This window comes from Camelus bactrianus, chromosome 31, assembly GCF_048773025.1.
Source record: "Camelus bactrianus isolate YW-2024 breed Bactrian camel chromosome 31, ASM4877302v1, whole genome shotgun sequence".
Classification (NCBI taxonomy): domain Eukaryota; kingdom Metazoa; phylum Chordata; class Mammalia; order Artiodactyla; family Camelidae; genus Camelus; species Camelus bactrianus.
The window spans coordinates 23,587,461-23,608,384 of NC_133569.1; the positions used below are offsets into that span (position 1 = coordinate 23,587,461).

Here is a 20,924-nt window from a genome sequence, read left to right on the forward strand (position 1 = left end):
TGCTGTGAACAGATGTCTCTGCCCGAGCTCCATAGGTTTATTTCTTTCCTTTTCTTCCAAATTACAGCAGATACCACGGGGCCATCAAGTGGTCCCCCCGGCCCACACACGAGGGGGTGAAGTCACAGCCCCGAGGACGGCTTCGCTTTCCCTCTGGGGACCCTAGAGGAGGAAAGCCGCTTGCCGCTGACGTGTCGGGTCATCTGCTCCTGAGGATTCTCTGATGGTCCGGGGAACACCAGCTCATCTCCATCTACACGTATTTTAAAACAGACAAAACAACGGCCTCCTTTAAACTGTTAAGATGCCTCCCATCCCTTAACCTCACATTTTCTCACATGAATCCCACAAATGCACAAATGTCACACCACTCTGGTTTTTTGAAGTTAGAGATAGATGACTGTGGCGAATGTATCAGGAGTATAAACAGAGCGTCCATGAACAGAATTTCACGTTCATTTTAAGCCATCCTTAAAAACAAATCTAGCGTGACATTTATCTCTAAGACGACATCATGTCACTGGAAGGAGAGAACAGTCGTCTTGGTCTCTTTCCACTTTGACTTGCCCTCTTATTTCTATGCTGCGTTTTTCTCCTACTGGTTTTTGTCACTAAAGGATATCAAAATAGTCTGTTACGTGGCAGGGTAAAGTGTAGAGGGCGATCATTGTGTAGATGAAACTTTTTGCAATTATTGTAACCAAGCAACGCATTTCTCCTGGAGGTGAGAGACTCTGCTCACTGCCTCCTTCCATCGTCTTTAGAACCCACAAGCCCACGACCAGCTCTGCTTTAGGTCTTTACATCTAGAAACCAACAGACCTGCCACTCAGAAACCCGCAAAACTGTCTTACACTCCAGAAAGAAAATAAAACAGCTTGTGGTGGGTTAAATGGTGTCCTCCCCAAAGATTCTGAAGTCCTAACCCCTCCCCTCATGCAAGTGAATGTGAATTTGTTTGGAATTAGGACCTTTGCTGATGGTCAAGTTAAGATGAGGTCATGGGATGGGCCCTAAGCTAATATGATTGTGCCCTTATAAAAAGAGGACATTTAGACACAGGACACACATGAACTTATTTACAAAACAGAAACAGACTCACAGACATAGAAAACACACTTCTGGTTACTAGCGGGGAAAGGGGAGGATGGAGGGATAAATTGGGAGTTTGAGATCTGCAGATACTAACTACCATATACGAAATGAATAAACAGCAAGGTCCTACTGCACAGCACAGGGAACTATATTCAATACCTTGTCATAACCTATAATGAAAAAGAATATAAAAAGGAACATACATGTGTGTAACTGAATCACTGTGCTGTACACCAGAAAGTAACACAATATTACAAACTGATTATACCTCAAATTAAAAAAAAAAAAAAAAGTAACTGGAGTGTGCCACAAGTCAGTGCTTTTATCTACAAAGTTATCCGGGGGTGAAAGAGAGCCACCCTTCGTCACGAGCACATCCCGGGTCTGGGGGTGAAGGGCACAGGTGCCCCTGACAGGCCCTCTCCCCTCGCTGGCTCTGCGGCCCGGGGCCGTCAGCTAGAGGCGTGGGTTCTTAGCAACAGGTCTACTAAAAAGAAATTGTTTCTTACCTGTCTTCTTATTTCTGAAATATATTAATCTAACTGTCTCCAAAAGTAAAATATTTAGGGATCCTTCACTATTCAAGGGTCGAACCTAAAATAACAAAAGACACGGTTACCATCTTAACACAAACTTGTGAAAAATTAAGCTGTGAGACTATTTGCTTATGTATAAAAAATTAAGTAGAAGGATAGTCTATTTAAACTGCCCCCCTCAAAATAACGGTGTCTCAAAAGAAACACAGAAAAATATCACTTAAAGGGAATAAATGGTGTTAAAAACTCACATTGATAAAGTTTCAGAAATTTGAATACCCTAGGTTAAAGAAATTAGAACATTACTGACTTGAATAGAAATACATTTAATTTCCAAAATGACTTTTTAAAAGTTATTAGTAACTAAAAGTTTATCCTGAGATGCATCTGCCTTGTGAATTCATTGTATCAAACAGCAAATGTGACTGATTCGTATTCAGAATGCTGGAAATGTGTATTTTAATGGTGTATACAGTGGGACAGTCCTTACAAAATCTTTTCCCACTGCTGGTGTGGTTCAAAGTGGAGCGGAATCTTCCAGGGCACCTAAAAGGAGGGGCTCCAACCTTTTATGGTGAACTCGGCATAATACTGACACTCCAACCTGACCAAGGTAACATACGACGAAAAGGAAATACGTTCCGATCTCATTTCTAGATATTGATGCAAATAAAACTCTTCCATCAAACGTCAGAAGACAAACTCCATGTGGGCCCTCTGTACGATTTCTCCTCCCCTGAGTCACTGTGGACTCTCAAGTATTAATAAATAAAAACGCTGTCAACTTTGTGTGTATCTCCCTGGGGAAAAAAAATAAAGTGGAGCAAAATCTCACACATAACTTGACTATTTCGTCCATCCTACTCCTGCATCAGCTCCTTCTGGATGAGTCATGCTGTGTACAGGCCACATGTTCCAGAATTTAATTATTCTTAGATCTTCAGTGGTTTGATGAATTCCATTAAACCACTTCAGTTCGCTCTTAACAAAATAGCAGGGTTTTTTTACTTTTAATTTTTTATCTATATTTTAAATTATTTGTGGTAGAGATAGAAATGTTTTTTATTTTATTGTGAATCTGTGAAATCCTGACTGATGATCCTAAAACACAGCTTTGTGTAATATACTTTTCCTGGTTTTTTTGCCAGTAAAATTTACCTTCTCAGGATGCAAGGTTATTCCAAGTGAAAGTTAGTGATACATACAAGCAACTAAACTGAATGTGGGAGGTAACAACCACATTGTATGATGTAAATATTCACCTTATATTATCTGTATAAACAGTACATTTATTTATATCATGACAATCCTACTTTAAATAATGCAACTAAATATTGCAAAATAGCTCTTGTACTAGTAATAAAATTAACCAATTTGATTTCGGTTGGCTAGTTTTACTTTTAGTTAAGCCTCCAAATGACCAAGGACACATTAGCAAGCCCAGCAAATGCACAATTGAGAAGTCCTGCCTCCGTTTTCCGTCTGTAATTCATCAGTCACATGGTCTCAAGGTCAAATCACCTTCTTGAGGGGGATGGTCTGGATCCACTCCATGGAGTTCACATCAAAGACGTCCACCGCATTTTCACTGTACACTGAGAGATACGGGGCCTTGTAACCTGGGAGAAGAGGAGGAAGCGACATCAAGCGTGGGCTCCATGATTCATTTTTTAATTGGAATTTTTATTAGCATAATTTTAGATTCGCACGCAGTTGTAAGAAATAATACAGAAGGATCTCTTGCTCACTCTGCCTGGTTTTCCCCAATGTAACGTTTTGCAAAATGAGCATGCTGACATTGACAGAGCTAATCTATTCACCTTCAGGCAGATTTTCCCAGTTTTACTAGCACGTGTGTGTGTGTGAGTGTGTGTGTGTGTGAAGGTCTATGTGATGTTATCACCTGTGTAAGTTCCTATACCCAGCACCACAGTCAAGATACAGAATAGTTTCAAGGATTCCTAATGGTGCCCTTTGATAATCCCGTCTATCTCCTTTCTATCTCCCCCTCCCTCCTTAATCCCTGGGAATCAGTATAACTTGTACTCATTTCTAAAATGTTGTCATTTCAAAAATGTTCTATAAATCAAATCATACAGTATTTGTGATTAATTATATCTGCTAAGCCCAAATACATTGAAAAAAAAAAAAGCCATCAGGTTGGAAATTGAAGAGACTCTCATTATAATATTCTAATTTTCATAGAGTAGCTGCCTCAAAATCTTTTTTTTTAATAGACAAGGCTGACATTAATAAAAACAGCAAATAAATGATGCACATGGGTCAAATTACAAAAATCTCCCTAACATCTTCATCTAACAGCAGCTTTAAGTCATTTCATAGCATTTCAAAATCTGTAGCAGCTAAACCAGGTCAGCTCACAAGAAGAGTACGGTATGAGATTTAAAAAGTATGTGTCAAAAAAAAAAAAAAGAAGAAAGAAAGAATAAAGAAGGATGAAAATGTGGACATGAAATTATAAAACACAATTGGGAAATTTCTGCTGTTGCTGATGGCTCTTCTAAAATTATATTATGTATATTATAAAATTAAAACATTCTAAAAAATTTTTTTTAATTTTTAAAAAGCATGTGTGGAGAATGAAATTAATGAACAAAACAGTGAAAACTTCCAGCCAGTGACATTTTTTGGACCTTTCTATTTTATTCATAACAACTCTTTATGAGTCCTAAACACTCACCTCACCATGAATATGTCTCCCCATTAAAATAACAGCAGTATAACCAACAAACCTTCCTACGCTCACATGACGCCATCTCTCTCCTTTTTCCTGCAGCCAGTTCTTGAAAGTGTCATTCACCTTTCCTGTCCTCCACTGCTCAGCCCTACCGACACCTCCGTCCATGGCAATCTGACCTGTGCCTTAACGTCTCCGTTGAAATGGCTCTCACTGCAAACCATCAACCATCAATGGACACATTTCAGTCTTTGTCTACTTGACAGCTCAGCGATCCTTGCCTCCCAGAATTCTCCTTCTCAGTTTCCTTTATGGGCCTCTCGCTCTCTGACCATCCTCCTAATATTTGCGTTTCTTGGTCCTCTGACCTTCACCCTTTTCTCTTCTCACTCTGTCTTAACTCTCGCACCGGCAGGACAAACAGCATGTCCAAGGAATCATGCTGACGATGCCAGAAACCAGTCACTGATTTCATTACCAGGAGTGAGATGACCAGACATCGTGTGCCCTGACGTGCTTCCGTGTGTCGTACACAAAACTATTCCTAGAGTATTCCTACCAGAGCCTTCAAAGCTCATTGTCAGTTGTAGGAAACTCAGGATGTCGAGGAAGAAGTTAGAAAGCACCACGAGGAAACAGACAGATCCAGATTGTAGAAAGCCCCACGGAACCACAGATCAGCGGCACAGACCACCGCCCAAGATTATGCGATACTTAAGAGGGAACTACAACATGCACCATATGCACCATTTTTGGATTCCGATTCCAAGAAATGCACTGTCAAAAGAGATGTCTTTGCGATAACCAGGGATACGTGAATATGGACTGTTAGGTGGTAAGCAAGACTCACTGGTAATTTCTTCAGGGGTGATAACAGCAATGTGGTTTTGTGGGAAAAATTCCGTCTGCATTTTCAGAGACGAATGCTCAAGAGTATAGAGCTCAAGTGAATAGACATTATAGAAAAGAATGTCTGGGATTTGTTTCCCAGTACTTCAACAACACAACAAAAGGGGAAAAAGTTAAATGATCAAATCCATTCCCCTCCTGCCCATCTGAATCCTTTCCACCTCGTGTTTTATTAGCTCGGTAAATATCAGTGGCATCCACTCATTTGCTCAAGAAGGAAAGCTGAGAATCACTCCTGATTCTTTCATCCTTGAGCTTCCGCTTCTGATCAAGTGTGAAGTTTTGTCGATTACAGCTCCTCCACATCCCTCCGATTCTCTCCTTTCCATCCCAACTGCCTCTACCGCACGTAATTTTAACCCACAGTTTCTAGAGTGACCTGCCTCCTAGTTGGTCCCTTGGGCTCCAGCCTCACCTGGCATTATCTTTAACCTCACCATTGGAGCCTAGGGATTTTTCTGAATGCAAATCTGTGTCAGTGCTTCTCTGACCTGGCTCACAAGAACCTTTCCACTTGAACCCCACGCCTAAAAGACTCAGTGTTCCTCACAAAACACAGCGTGGCTGGCCTCTTCCAGTTACGGCAGAGTTATCTGCAATTGGACTTACCCTTCCACCATCAATAATTCTAAAACTAGACAAAACATATGAAATAACTGTTTTTAAGCATTAATTCATAGACAGCACAGGGCTGCCATCCTTAAAAGAGAAATGCATGAAGTGGGTTCCACATGCCCCTATTTTTCTGCCTAAGGGAAAATCTCCAAAACAGCTGTGTAGGAAAACGGAGCCTAAGAAGAGAGTTGACGTTTGCCAGACAGAGGAAAAAAAAAATTCTAACAGGCCTGAAATTTGCAAGGCGGAGCACACAGAGGGAAGAGACATCCACACGCAGAAAACATCCCAGAAATCCATGCAGCGCTGCCCTCGAAGTTCCAGGCCAAGTTCAAAGCTCCACGTGGACAGAGCAAGACTCCACGACACCTGCTAGGAGCACTGAGAGATGAACAGAAATTTCACAGGCAGTGCAGTGCTGGAAAGGCTTTAGATTTCTGACCCAGGCAGAATGGAGAGACATGGGTAAAAACCCTGGGCATTCTGCTGAGACCCAGAAAGGCCATTCTTTAGGTGTAATGACTGAATGAAAAGCCACCCCAACAATGTCAAAACCCAAGTCTCAGCCAATCTAAGATAATCCATCAGCCGATCAACTGCCTATCAGAACAAAACACAGAACACTCTCTAGAAGAATATATAACACAATCCAGAGTCCCTATATCATAGCATTCATAACCTCCAGCAATGGATAAAAAAATAAAAAGACATGTGAAAAAGCAGGAGAATAGCATCCTTAATCCAAAAAAAAAAAAAAAAGTTTAATAGAAGCAGACCCACAGATGCCATATGTTGGAATCATTACAAGTAAATTTAGAAACAGTTCAGGACTTTGTGAAAAATATAAACAAATTAGCAAAGAGGAGAAGTTCAGCAAAGAAGTGGAATTTTTTTTAAGCACTTAAAATTGTAGAGCAGAAGAATATAATACCTGAAATGCTGATCAATTCCTGAAAAAAAACAGGGGGAAAAGGTCTGCAGAACTGAAGACAGAGTCAATATCAATTACCCAAACTGAAACAGAGAAGGAAGAAAGGATTTTTAAAAATCAGAGCCTCAACAATTTGTGGAAGAAACTCAAGAGGCCTAACATACATGTAATTGGATCTCCAGAAAAGAGAAAATAAGTTTTTTTTTTTAAGAAAAGAGAATGCAAAAGTGTTTCCAAAATGAATGAGGTATCAATCTTCAAATCCAAAAAGTTTTGAAAACCCCTAGCAGAATATATACAAAGTGAACACATAATTGTCAAATTGCTGAAAACCAAAGACAATGAGAAGATCTTGAAGGCTGCCAAACAGAAAAGACATAAAGGACAGTGAAAACGGTTGATTTCTCATCAGAAGCAACGGGAGTCAGAAGACCACAGAATGACGTATTTAAAGTGTCAAAAGAAAAAAAAACTCCTCTCCTCTTTTTTAAGCCAGCCTTCCCTGACACCCCCAGTTTAGACCAAGCGCCCCTCTTCTGTGCTTCTGCACAATGCTGGATTCCTGGGTCACAACGCTTGCTTAATTACTGCTCTCATATCACGATTGTGATCTCCATGAGGACACAGACCTTGTCTACTTTACCGTGTTTAATATTGCGCCCTTATCCTTTATCATGGTAAACTCCTCACATTAAGTGCTCAATGACTATTCTTTAATTGAATTTTTAAAAGGCTATATTTAACTTATAAAATGATGGCCTGTACCAATAAAATATCAAATGGGTTCAAGTGATCTAGGAGCATTAAATGTATAAGGTATAAAGTAATTTACTTAGTAGCTGTTCCTTATGGTTAATGAATGCCTCTGTGATTTTCATTGATCATGAAGACACCTTTTTAGGAGCTTACAAAAGATAACAACTTTGAGAATATAGTCAAGGTAAACTATCCTATGGATATAGTAAAACATTAAAGGCTAAGGTATTTCACATAGACTTAGATATAACTTCTTTAGAGCTATTCGCCTTAAAAGGCAGAGACAACTTAGGAAACATTTTTAGCAATGCTGTTTTAAAAACTAAAACCCATCATGAGGGAGGGTACAGCCCACTGGCAGAGTGCATGCCTAGCATGCACGAGGTCCTGGGTTCAATCCCCAGTACCTCCATTAAAAAAAATTTAAATAGATAAGTAAACCTAATCACCTCCTCCCACAAAAAAAAAAAAAAAAAAAAAGAAAGAAAGAATTAAGTACATAAAACCTATCATTAGAGGGGGAGGGTATAGCTCAAATGGAAGAGCACATGCTTGTCATGCACAAGGTCCTGGGTTCAATTCTCCAAAAATTAAACACACCTAATTACCTCCCCACCTCTGCCAAAATAAAACAAATAATACAATAATAAATAAATTGAAGACTTTTAAAAAACCTATCATTAACAATATTTGGCCATAGGGTATAGAACTGCAATAACAAGGCTGGAAAGATACAGAGAGACAAGGAAAGAAATTGCAAGGTGGCCTTACGGCAGTAGGTTGGAGCTGCTGGCCACATCAGCTCAGTTGGCCTAGACCTGAGGCCCCTGCTGTCCGTGTAAATTCCAATGCTCTTAAAACATAACAGATACTCAATACTAGAGACCTCAACGGCACAGAGAGCATCCACCGGCTGATGCGCAATAAACGACAGTGTCGGGTCATGCGCATGCAGCATCCTGTACGGAGCTCCTTCTCTCCTCAAGGGGTATCTCAGGAACCCCGACTGGAATCCCACACACAGCTGCTCGCTGCAGATGGCCATCCATTGGACGTTGGTTGGGGTCTGGAGCTCTCTGAATTTCCTGTGAGACATTTTCTGGCTCTGAAACAGTTCATAACAGAAGACTTGGCTTTTCCTAGCTACGCAGAGGCATGTATGAGCCCCCTGGCACACTGTTCCGGAAGTCATGGTCTGGCACCCTCTGGTTTCTGCCAGTTTGTGAACATCAGCCTTTTGTCCATCCAGAGCTGACATGGGAAACAGGTGCACGTGGCGACTTCGCCCCGAGATCACTGCAACCATCTGGCCATGGGGGATGAGCTCAATCTGATGAATCTTCTTCATGTCACCCACTCGAACAATTTCTACACAAATGAACAGATTTGTAAGTAGCGGTCAAATCCGAAATAATTTCTATTTATTTAATTCAGCTGTTCTCCAAGTTTTACCCAAAAGCAATTAAGAAAGATCCCAATATAGACTGGGATTTCAAAATGTAGAACAGATAAACAGGATTATACTGTGTAGCACAGGGAAATGTATACAAGATCTTCTGGTAGCTCACAGAGAAAAACAATGTGACAATGTATGTATGTTCATGTATAACTGAAAAATTGTGCTCTACACTGGAATTTGACGCAACATTGTAAAATGACTATACCTCAATAAAAAAGTTTAAAAAAAAGGTCCCAATAAAAATGATCTGATAAATTTTAATGTCATTAACTTGAGTAATTTCTCTACAAATAAGATGACAAGTCAACTTCAAATTAGCAATGTTTCCTTACTTTTCAAAATTTCCTTATTGAGGTATAATTGACATATAAAATTATACTAGTTTCAGATGTACAACATAATGATCCAATATTTGTATATATTGCCAGATGGTCACCACAATAAATCTAGTTAACATCCAACACCAGACATAACTACAATTTTTTTTCTGGTAATAAAAAATTTTAATATCTACTCTCTTGGCAAATTTGAAATATGAGATAAAGTATTATTAACTATAGTCACCTTGCTGTAGGTTACATACCCAGGATTCATTTATTTTTTTAACTGGAAGTTTGTACCTTTTAAACCCCTTCACCCATTTTGCCCACTACCCCCACCTCTGACAACCACCAATCTGTTCTCTGGATCCATGAACCTGTTTGTTTAGATTCCACATATTAGTGAGATCATATGGCATTTGTCTTTCTCTGTCTGATTTATTTCACTTAGTTTAACACCCTCGAGATCCAACTGTTTTGTCCCAAGTGGAAAGATTTCATTCTTTTCATGACTGACTAATATTCCATACACACACACACGCACATACACACCCCTTTATCTATTCATCCATCAGTAGACACGAAGGTTGTTTCCATACCTTTACTGTTACAAATAATACTGCAATGAACATGGGGGTGCAGATATCTTTCCCAGCTAGTGTTTTTTCAGAATAAAAATCCAGAAGTGGACTTGCTGGATCATATGGTAGTTCCTATTTTTAACTTTTTGAGGAACTTCCATACTGTTTTCCACCTGGCTGCTCCAATATAGATTCCCACCAACAGTGCACTAGGGTTCGCCCTTCTCCACACCCTCACCAACATTTGTTGTTTCTTGGCTTTTGGATAACAGCCATTCTAACAGGTGTAAGGTGACATCTTATCATGGTTTGGATTTGCATTTCCCTGGCGATGCTGTGCACTTTTTCCTGTACCCGTTGGCCACCTGTACGTCTTCTTTGGCAAAATGTCTATTCAGATCCTCTGCCCACTTTTTAATCAGATTGCTTAGTTTTTCTGCTACAGAGTTGTATGAGTTCTTTATATATTTTGGAAATAAACCCCTCATCAGATATATGAGTTGCACACATTTTCTCCCATTCAGTAGACTAGCATTTCATTTCATTGATGGTTTCCTTTGCTGTACGGAAAAATGTTTTCCTATTTTTAAATTCTTTCCAATTATTACTCCAATAGATTTAAGTCCGGTTCTAATAAAATCACAGACATAAACTCAAAGGGTAGGTCTGAGAAGGATAAAAAAAGATACAAAGAGAAGGATAAGAGATCAAAAATCACATGGATTTTAAAACAGGTAATTATTCCAGAGATAATATAATTACCTTAATAATAAAGCACTAAACTTAGTCCTAAGATTCCAGAGAGCAAGATTCCAGATCTCTCAATGTCTGACAAATGGAAACATATTACTTCTTTGAGGAAAAAAGTCTTATTTTTTTCTGGCACTAAAATGATCCTTATTTACACAAATGTTTGTTGAGTGACTGCTATGTGCCAGGCACTGGTTAAGTGCATGGGAATCATTGCTGAACAAAATAGACAAGTCCCTGCTCTCATGCTGGCCCCTAGTGGACCTTCCACGGGCCTCCTCACCAGGACTGGGTCACCCACACAGCATGGGAGGCCTTCAATGGGGACCACAGCTAATGTCCTTCAAATGAGCATTCTTTTTTATCTCACCTACATCAGAATGCCGGACATCCAAGAGAAAAACAGCTATATTAGTATGCCTCCTCTTCATTTCATCTACACCCCCATTTCTCCCTCCAACAACCATGAGATCCTAACAAAAATAAACAAAACACAAACCAAGAACTCTGCTGTCTTCTCTCAGAAATAGCCAATTTCTGGCGTCCCTATTTGTGGTGTCAGCTTACTAACGGCGAGAAGGGGAATCAAGCAGAAATGTGTTATCTTTCATGCACCAACGTGAAGACCATAAACTAAGACCTCACAGTGCACGTGTTATAGGAAATCGCTTGAGAAGCTAATGCAGGCTCTGGGCGGGCTATAGATCTCTGAAAGCACGGAAGTCATCATTTGACTCGAATGCACATCAAACCAGACGTGGAAAATTTCTTTTACAGGAAAAAAGAAAAAAATCTGATATTATTATTATTATTATTATTATTATTATTATTATTATTATTATTATTATTATTATTATTATTAGAGTTTCAAGTTATTCCAGGTCAGTAAAGACTCTCCTTACCGTCTATGGTAACGTGGACAACAAACAGCCCTTCTTCACTTCCCAGAGCGATTCTTTTGCGATCTGTATTTGACACATAGATAAAAATGTCAAGGATTTTGGGGGGCAAGCATTAAGTGAAGTTAATAGGATACACTGGACAAATGTATCGATGTTAAAAAACTTTAGAAGACAAACTGAATACATACATAGCAATATTACAGTGAAAAGAAACATAATAAGAATAATTAACTTGCGCTACGATTTTTCTTTCAGATTACAGAAGTAAGCGTAACAAAACATATTTCTCTCAATTAGAAAGATCATGATAAAGTAATCTTTATGGACACTCAAAAAAAGTATAATATTCAAGTAACGATATACTTTCAAATTTGCTATTAATAAGTGATGTTTCATGAATGAAAAACGTTCCTAAATGAATTTGTCGGTGACCTTGGCCTGAGCCGTCACAGCACAGGGTTGGGAGGTGTCAGAACATAGGGAGAGCGAAAACTTTAAGCGCAAAGGGAGCATTTACCGAGGGAAGGTTCTGAGTCCAAAGCACAGAACTACGTATATTAGCTCAAATCGTCGCCACGACTGAAAAACTGGGATTATCTGCATTTAATACATGAAGTTTAGTAACCAGCTCCATGTCACCCAGGAGGAAATAGCTAAGTGGCCCTCACTGTCACCATTATCTGATGCAAAAGAAATGCTGCTTGAGAAATCCAACTGCTCTTGTTTATTGCTACAAAGTTCAACATTGACCTTAGCAATTCATTCACTGATTCACTTGTTTTTTTTTTTTTGCTTATTTACTGAGTACTGGGCGGGGGCATATGCAAGTCTCTGCCCCCCGGGTAGACAGTTCATAGTCACATTCATGGCCATGATCTTTATGTTTGGGGCCAGATGTGTTTGGGAGCTCAGAATTTTTCAGACAAGAAAGATACGACTGTAGATGAAAGAAACACCCTTTTAGGCAGGGCCTGGGAACCATCATATAATCAAATGCGCTTTTGCAGAGAATCCTACAAGTAGCCATGGGATGGAGGGGGAAGGACCACACCCCCACCCACCCCCCACCCCCACCACCGATGGCCTCATTCCATCAGGTTTTGCTGACAAGTGGGTTGTGAATAAAGTTAAGGGTTTCAGATTCCGATGTGGGGACTGTGGGGAGGGGTGCAAACCTAGCGGGATAAATGCTGTAAATCCGTACCTACGATTGCAGCTGTCTGGGTGGTTTTGATCAGGGGCAGACGGCGGTCACAAGCCTCTTTCAGAGCATAGACTGAGCGGTCTCGGGGATGGCTTTTCCTCAGCACCTCGTGCAGCTCACTCAGCGCTCCCACCCACTCACTCTTCTCATTCTCGCTGTCTGCTAATATTGCGACTGAATATCTGTCACTAGGCGCTGAGAGCTGGGAAGCTGTGACCTAGAACCATTTAAGGAAGAGCTAGGTTATAAGAAAGCAAACACGCTTTATGCCAGCCTGTTTAGCAGTTCTCATGAAACTTACCACTAGTAAATGACACTTCCAAGAATATCACCCTCTTCCTGGTTCCTAGCATAAGTGATGGGAGGAACATGGAACCCAAAAGCAAAATGTCAGAATCACCTCCACTTTGAGCCTCATAAAAATACCAGTGTTCCCCGACAACCTAAAATCTTAGACTTCATCAAATGAAAACAGTTACCATTTGTCGAATGCTTACTCTGTATGGACTGTATCCTGAGAGCTGACGCTGTACTGGGAACGGCTCTAAGAAATTTACATGTGTGTTAATGGATTGAGTCCTCACAGAAACCCCAGTGGGTAGGTAGATATCATTCATTCCCTTCATTTTATCAGTGAGAAGACGGGGGCACAGGGGGGTAGAGTGCAGGCGATCTGATACCACAGCCTCCACTCTGAGCCGCTCAGCTCAGCTCTAACACACAGCTTTGCACCTACAGACATGTCTGAATCGGCAACGTGTTTTGCCGTTGCAATCATCATAATCAATTGTGATATGATGAAAACGCTCAGGAGTTTTTTGTTTTTAAGTTAGAAATATTCAGAAATACCTATGATTTCCTGTCTGCTGCATGCTTGTAACCTACATCACTACTAGTAAATGGCAAATCAAATTTCAATTTAAAACTATATCATCAGGCTAGGAGAACTCTAAATTGATAGAGAAAACTGTCTTTGGGGGGAACACCCAGTGAGGAGCAGTGACATAATGAATTCCCACTCTGTAAGTCGCAGTTCTAACGGCCAGGTCTTTGTAAGCTCTCTTGGCGGTTGGGTGGGGTCTAAATAGACGTACATCCATGACTAAGGAACTGAGTATCCTCCTTTCTGGCCTTTGTCAACACACAAGACTCACAGGCTGACTGTAACCACGTGGGTTCACAAGAGGACAGCAGTCTTTCGCTTTCTCTGTCTCTTTCTTTAAGTGACATTCCAGAGTTGCTTTAATTTTCACTTTAGCCCATTTTTTTTAAGAGATTGCAAAACTATATCCCTCCCCGACTTTTCCACTTTGTTCTTGGTTTGAATCGGAAATATGACTTCAAAATGTTGCCTCAGAGGGAACTTATTTTACAAATGCCTCTAGTTTTAGAAACGGCACATTCATGCCACTGCGGGTCCATGAATGGTCAGCTGTGTCCGTCTGCCTGGGACGTATGTCATCTCTCTTTCCCTGTTACTGTTTTTTCCCCTCTTTTTTCACCACCCATCCCGCTTTGTAAGCTTCTAGTGTTTTCAGCTCTGAATCTGAGCTCTGTCCTGCTACCTCAGTGTAGAATGAATGGACACCCTCAGGAACATTTGCATTTTAAGTCTTCAATTTAACTGTAGGATGAAAAGACCGTAACACATGCAAAAAGCTATTATTTATAGTATTTTTGAATAAGCGGATAGAGTTCTTGTGGCAAGTGGGAGGGAGGTGGAAATGATCCCACGGCTCTTTTAAAACCTCAGCCTCCAGTGACCTTCAGCAGCCCAAGGAGCCTTGACCCCTGTGGACAGGCAAGGAAGGGGTGAAACAAAACATTATAAGGAGGCCAACAGAAGCATGCAGGCTTACTTTAAACATACGAGGCATTTCCCTTCTCTTTACGGGAATAAAATCTGAGGGCCAGACTGAACTGACAGAAAATGCTCCGTCCCTGAAGGAAAAACAAGATACTGGGCGTGAGCAGAATCACCTGAAAATGAGTAAATGATACATTAACATAATCCTCGATTTTAATCTCCCTGATTTTTATTCTTTTCGGTAGTAACTGACAGTGATCAAAACACTGTAGCCGCGGGACCCGGCCCACTGAACGTGATCAGAAAACCCTCGTGGTTAACCCTGACTCACAGTTCCCGTGGGAACGGGGATACGGGCACCTGTCTGACCCCAAAGCCACAAGAATACGGGCCATGTGCCCTCAGGTCAGCTCATTTGTATATTTTTTAAATGTTGCTGAAATATACTTGACACATAATAAGCTATGCATATTTAAAGTGGACAATTAGATGAGTCCTGACTTATGGGTGCTCCTGTGAAACCGTCACCACGGGGGAGACAATGAAACAGTCCATCACCCTTGAAAGTTCCCTGGTACAGCTTTGTAACCATTGCCGTCCCTCCCTCCTGGGCACTCCTCCCTCCTCCCCCACACTGATCTGCTTCCTGTCACTCCAGATTCGTTTGCATTTTCCAGTATTTTCTAGAAATGGAAACAGACAATATGTGCTCTTTTTGTCTGGCTTTTTCTCATCATAATAATAATGAGGTCCATATGTGTTGCCACACGGATGAAAACTTCATTTCTTTTTGTTGACGAGCAACATCTCACAGCCACAATGTATCCATTTGCCCATGAATGGACATTGGGGTTGTTTCAAGTTTGGGGCTCTGCTATGAATGTTCATGCACCTCTGTATGGACATAAGCTTTCTTTGGGGGAAATACTAGGAGTAGAATGACTAGATCATATATTAGGTGTGTGGTTAACTTTTTAGGAAACTGCCAAGCTTTCATCCAAAGTGGTTAAATGACTTACAAAGCAATGTTTGAGAGATCCAGGTCCTCCATCTGCTGCCAACATTTGAAACAGTCTTTTTAATTTTAGCCTTTCGTATCTATTGATCAAGTATCTTGCAAATTTACTGAATTCATTTATTCGTTCTGACAGCTTTTTCTGTAGATTGCACAGATACTTCTGCATAGATGTTCATTCTGCCTATGAATAATTTTGCTTCCTTCTTTACAACCAGGATGTATTTTATTTCTTTCTCTTCCCTGTCCTGGATCTCCAGTACAATGTTTAATAAGCGTGGTGAGACCAAACATCATTGTCTTGTTCCTGATCTTACTGAGAAGGCACTGAGTCTTTTGCCACTAATTGTGATGTTCGCTGTGGGGTTTTCATAGACACCCTTCATCAGGATGAGGACGCTTTCTTCTAAGTGTGTATCAAGAATAAATACCTGATTTTGCCAAATGTGTTTATTGTATCTACTGACAGGATCTTTTTCCTTTATTGATATGGTAAAATACATTGATTTTTGAACATTAAACCAGCCTTCCCAACACACACCACACTGGCTCCAGATGCCGTATAATTTTTACATAATATTGGATTCTTTTTGCTCACGTTTCGTAGTCTTCCTCACATGCATGTGCTGATCAATGATCTGCTGAATCCTTGAGCCAGATCCTCTGTAGATCTGTGCAGAGCTAGGGCGCTCCCAGTGAAAATTCACTTCCCCAAGGGGCACTTACAGAAAACAATTAAGTGCAAGCATTTTAACGGCACAGCTGCCGAGGAGGTGTTTAACAGTTGGCAAAAATAGATCAACAAAAATATTAGAAGGAAACGATAGAAACTGAGATATCTACAGGGGCTTGGCAGTGCAGAAAATTAAGAACTTAGCATAAAGTTAAATGACAACACTATTTAAAGAAAATATCAGAAAGCATTTTTATTCCCAATTTTTTTTTTTGGATAAAATAATATTCTCCCTTTCAAAGCTTACCTTAAGTCAATCACATGACTTGCTACAACACTGGGTTTTGAGCCTTTTTCTTCATCCACATGATACAGGAAGAGTTTGAAGTCACAAACTACAGCCAGTGCCCTCTGCCATCCTTTTTTCATTCCTGCTTTCTTTGGGATCTTTAGTTTTTAGTTTGCAAAAAAACAAACAAAGGCAATCCAAGTCGAAACATCAAATACTATGCAATGATTATATATAAAACTCAAATAATTATACTATGTTATAAATCTGCCACTTTTCCTTGTCAAAGGTGGGAACAGAACTAGATCGCATAAATGAAATTTTTAAAACAAAGGCAATCCCTTTGAGGACTGGATGATTCTTGCGTTGTGAAAAGAAGATTAATACCATTTCACTGAACACTAGCAGTTCATTCACAGTCACAGCTTTGCCGTGACGTAACATTAAATTCAAATTTGGTAGCCTCAGATTCAACTCAGATTTTAAGTATTTCTCAAGAAGATTCTCTCACCCCCAGTCTCATAATTTATGACTGCTGGCTGGAAGTCAAAGGTACATCACTAACAGGGATTTCAGCCATTGTTCATCGCAAGGTGGGGTCTAAACAGAAAACTTTGGGACATGTGGAAATATCCTCTTGGGGACAGCTAAACTTTGCTCTGAAATCATCTTCTTAGGATGGAAGAAATATTTTCAATTGTATATAATTATTACTGTACAACACAGCATAAATCTTTCTGACAAGTGTTGTGCACACATTGTGAAAAGATTCATATGAGCCCAAAACATTGACACTTACCCAGACGTGGCCTTCATAGGCTGTTCCCGTGCCTTTCTGTGGGTCTAGACAGAAGGTGCCTTTCTTCTGATGCAAAGGCACTGGACAAGCTCTTGGAGCTTTTTCTGCACAGGTTGTGTGACATGAGAACCCACATACTTTTTGGAGGAAATAAAAGAGAGGTAACTGTGAGGATACAATGGTCTGATTCCCTCGACTCCCACTGCCATTCCGTCTACTCTTGTAGAGGCCAAAATGCTAAAAACTACATTTCCTGGACTCCCTTGGAACTAAGTTTTGGACCTTAGAAGCTCCGCTCAGAAGACGGCTTTCTATGAGATGCTGAGCTGGGTCATGCCGGGTGGTGCTGGAGGCACCACATCCATCTTACTGGCTGGGTCTTGACAGAGGGAGTGTGAAGCCACGGCTGCAGTGGTGGCTTCCAGATTTGGTGCGCACTTTCTCAGTTCTGCAGCAGCAGGGTCCTTCCTGGCCCTGGCAGAAGTTGCAGGTTCTGGGGTCTGCAGCGGTGGTGGCCGTGGGCCATCTTTATGCACCAGCAGGGGCAGCAGCCGTCCCAGGCTCAGCAGAGGCTGAGAGATGCTCCCGTGAGTTCAGCTCACAGCCCGGCTCCGCTGCCCTCGGAGGAGTGTGTGAGCACATGACTCCTCATTTTACATCCCATTTTGTTCAATGTTTTAGGATGTGTTCGCAGTTAAGGCGCCTCTGACTGTCACAGTGCTGAGTGCAGGACAGTTGTCTTGCTCAGCGCCGTGCATCCCAGAGTGAGCATTTGACAGGACTCACTGAGGAAACCAACATGTGCAGAATCGGCTCCCTCGGGTGAGGAACGAGGTGTCTGTGCGGCACAGGGATCCACTGTTCGACATTTGCAAAAATATAGTGCTTTCCTTCAGCAATATTCACCGTAATAAACTAAACGAGTCAAGTAAAAGGATGACAAAGGACAGCATTCCGTTTTCCTGTCACGTGGGCCAGTGGATGTGGTCCTCAAACTCTCCCAGTGCCACAGAAAACAAAATGTATCTAAATACATTTTCCCAGGGAGTGGGGCCCTGCCTGCAGGCTACACAGCACACCTCCTGGGGGCACTGTTCACACAGGCTGTGAGGGCAGGAGGCCCTCTGGAGTTGCCCAGTGCAGAGATCCCCCCAAAGGCTACCCACAACTACAGGTCCAGTCTTTCTGATACGAAACACATTCAGAGAGATTTTTTAGAGAAGTGATCAGGACACTGTGATGCTTCTATAGTTCCCAGAGAGCACATTTCTGCTTAGTCATTTAGTGCAATGGGCTGGATGTTTGGATTCCCTCAAAACTGGTATTTTGCAATGCTAACTCCCGCACCCCGCCCTGCCCCACCCCACCATGTGACGGTACGAGAAGGTGAGGCCTCTGGGAGGGGATTAGGTCCTGAGGGTGGAGCCCTCGTGACCGGGATTAGCGCCCTTAGAAAAGAGACCCCTTGGAGCTCCCTGCCCCTCCCCCTTCCACCAGGTGCAGCCTGGAGGGGGCTCCTCTCCAGAACCCAGCCATACGGGCGCCCAGATCTCAGACCCCCAGCCTGTGAGGAATGCAGGTCTGTGTCTAGAAGCCACCCAGCCTACGTGCTTGGTTACAGCAGCTGCCTAAAGCACCGAGCTGAGTGAGAACACTTAGGTGTGGGTGCCACGGCTCCAAGCGCACACAGCCCCTCCTCAGGTCTTACCATCACAGGAGCAGCCCTGCCTTACCAAACCCACCATCAGAGATGTGCACTGGTGGCACTTGGTAGGGGCCGTGAAGGATGTGAGGAAAAACCGGTGGGTCTTATTCTACAAAACAAAGAGACCAAACATGCGTTGATGGTAAATAACACTCATAGATGCAGTAAACGATTTTATGATAACTGCGGGAAAGGGGATGAGAGAGGAGAAATTGGGGAGTTTGAGATTTGCAAATGTTAACCACTGAATATAAAAATAGATTAAAAAAATCCTTCTCTATAGCACAGGGAACTATATACAAAATCTTCTTCTTTAATGAAAAAGAATATGAAAACAAATACATGTCTATACATGTATGGCTGGGACACTGTGCTGTGCACCAGAAACGGACACATTGTAACTGACTGTACTTCAAAAAGTAAACAAATAAATAACATTGAAAAGGTGATTCTGGTGATTCCTTCAACCCATCCTGCCCAAAATACCATTTTATATGTATATGCAAGAAAAGCAGCTCCCTCCTTTCTCACCAGCCCTTAGGATGCTTGCCTCTAATCACTTCCTAACTGGAAAATACTGATTAAGTGATCCCAAAATTACCAAGAAGAGAAAGGGGAGGAGAAGGAGGAGGAGGAGAATTATTTAGAGGTGATCAAATGTTCATTAATACTATTTGGAACCAAATAAATATAGCCTGGGCTTTATATGGGCTGATATACCCTGACATTAAAATATTGTAGATTGATAAATTCTTCAAATGATTTCTTAACAACAAATGGAGTCAGAATTGCCTGTGTTACATATTTTTATTGAAGAGGGGTAACAAAAATAATACGGTTTCTATCCCTTCTTTAGAAAGAAAGAATAATTTCAAAATGTGCTTTCTAGAGCACATGATGTGTTTCACTTTCTACTATCAATAAAATAAATCCTGTTCCCCAGGGACTGGAACACTCCTGTGAAGCAGGCTGTATTGTACCTTCGAGACAGAAGGCACCCTGAAATTTCTAACTGGAACCCTGACAGCTAAAACTCCAGGTGTCTTCCCAGAATTGTCAACAAGTGGGCAATCCACTATGGGTTTTCTATTTCTGTACCATGCCTCTCTGACCTGAAATTATTGTTGTCATAAACGAGCAATATGTAAACTGTAACAAAATCTGGTTCTTCCAAATACAAGTTGGTAAATTTTCTCCCCTTCGTGTCTCTGTTTCCTCATCTGTAAAACAGACTGACTGCAGTCCCTGCTGTGGGCACTGTGTGTGCACGGGAGCGACTTGCTCTCATTCAGATCCTCAGTTTACTCCCCTGTTTTCAGCACTGCACATCACCCCTTCCTCCGGAAGGACTTAGTGTTGCTAGTCCTCGAATCCTTGTAGGCTTCTGAGATGCTAAGTGTTTTGTGGCTTTTTGGCAAGCCCTCTCTAAGCACTTGACATTCAGATTTCCCAGCCCTCCTAACCCCTCACTCAGCCTCTTCCACCTTCCAAAATTATGTAACTTACTTTTCTTTTTATCGGTTTAGAGGATTTCATTAGAAAGTATGCATTTTTGAGTCTGCTATGTTTAACCAGAAGTCTCCAAGAGGCAAGCAAGGAAGGAAGGAAGGAAAGGAGGGAAGAAGGGAGGGAGGGGTGGGTTGAAGATGAAAACCAACTTATTCTCGGTTTTCAAGGACCTGCTAAGTTTGGAACTTAATCAAGTACCTTTGCTGGAAAGAGGATTCTATTGTGACAGTCTCTTCTCTTTATTGTTGGGGTGTGAACTGGAAGGTGAGCAGAATCTGTAATCTGAATCAAGGACATAAAAATAAATGTAGGCAAGCAGTCCATATCACCAAAATTATAAGAATTAAATTATTTCTCAAGTAAGACAAAAG

The 20,924-nt window shown here is 41.2% G+C and overlaps 1 protein-coding gene across 1 annotated transcript in view; it reads right to left on the reverse strand.

The window, feature by feature from the left end:
- The window catches only part of LOC105065430 (serine/threonine-protein kinase MRCK alpha), a 26,823-nt gene continuing 5,899 nt past the window's right edge, over nucleotides 1–20,924 (reverse strand). Inside the window, exons 3-13 of the mRNA XM_074355559.1 lie at nucleotides 20,752–20,835; nucleotides 19,048–19,153; nucleotides 17,340–17,476; nucleotides 16,559–16,698; nucleotides 14,616–14,697; nucleotides 12,757–12,973; nucleotides 11,553–11,615; nucleotides 8,312–8,908; nucleotides 3,153–3,250; nucleotides 1,605–1,689; nucleotides 1–253 (exon numbers count right to left, since the gene is read on the reverse strand). Of these exons, the coding sequence (XP_074211660.1) occupies nucleotides 123–253; nucleotides 1,605–1,689; nucleotides 3,153–3,250; nucleotides 8,312–8,908; nucleotides 11,553–11,615; nucleotides 12,757–12,973; nucleotides 14,616–14,697; nucleotides 16,559–16,698; nucleotides 17,340–17,476; nucleotides 19,048–19,153; nucleotides 20,752–20,835 (1,740 nt within the window). The 3' untranslated portion in view covers nucleotides 1–122. The remainder of the gene's footprint in view (nucleotides 254–1,604; nucleotides 1,690–3,152; nucleotides 3,251–8,311; nucleotides 8,909–11,552; nucleotides 11,616–12,756; nucleotides 12,974–14,615; nucleotides 14,698–16,558; nucleotides 16,699–17,339; nucleotides 17,477–19,047; nucleotides 19,154–20,751; nucleotides 20,836–20,924) is intronic.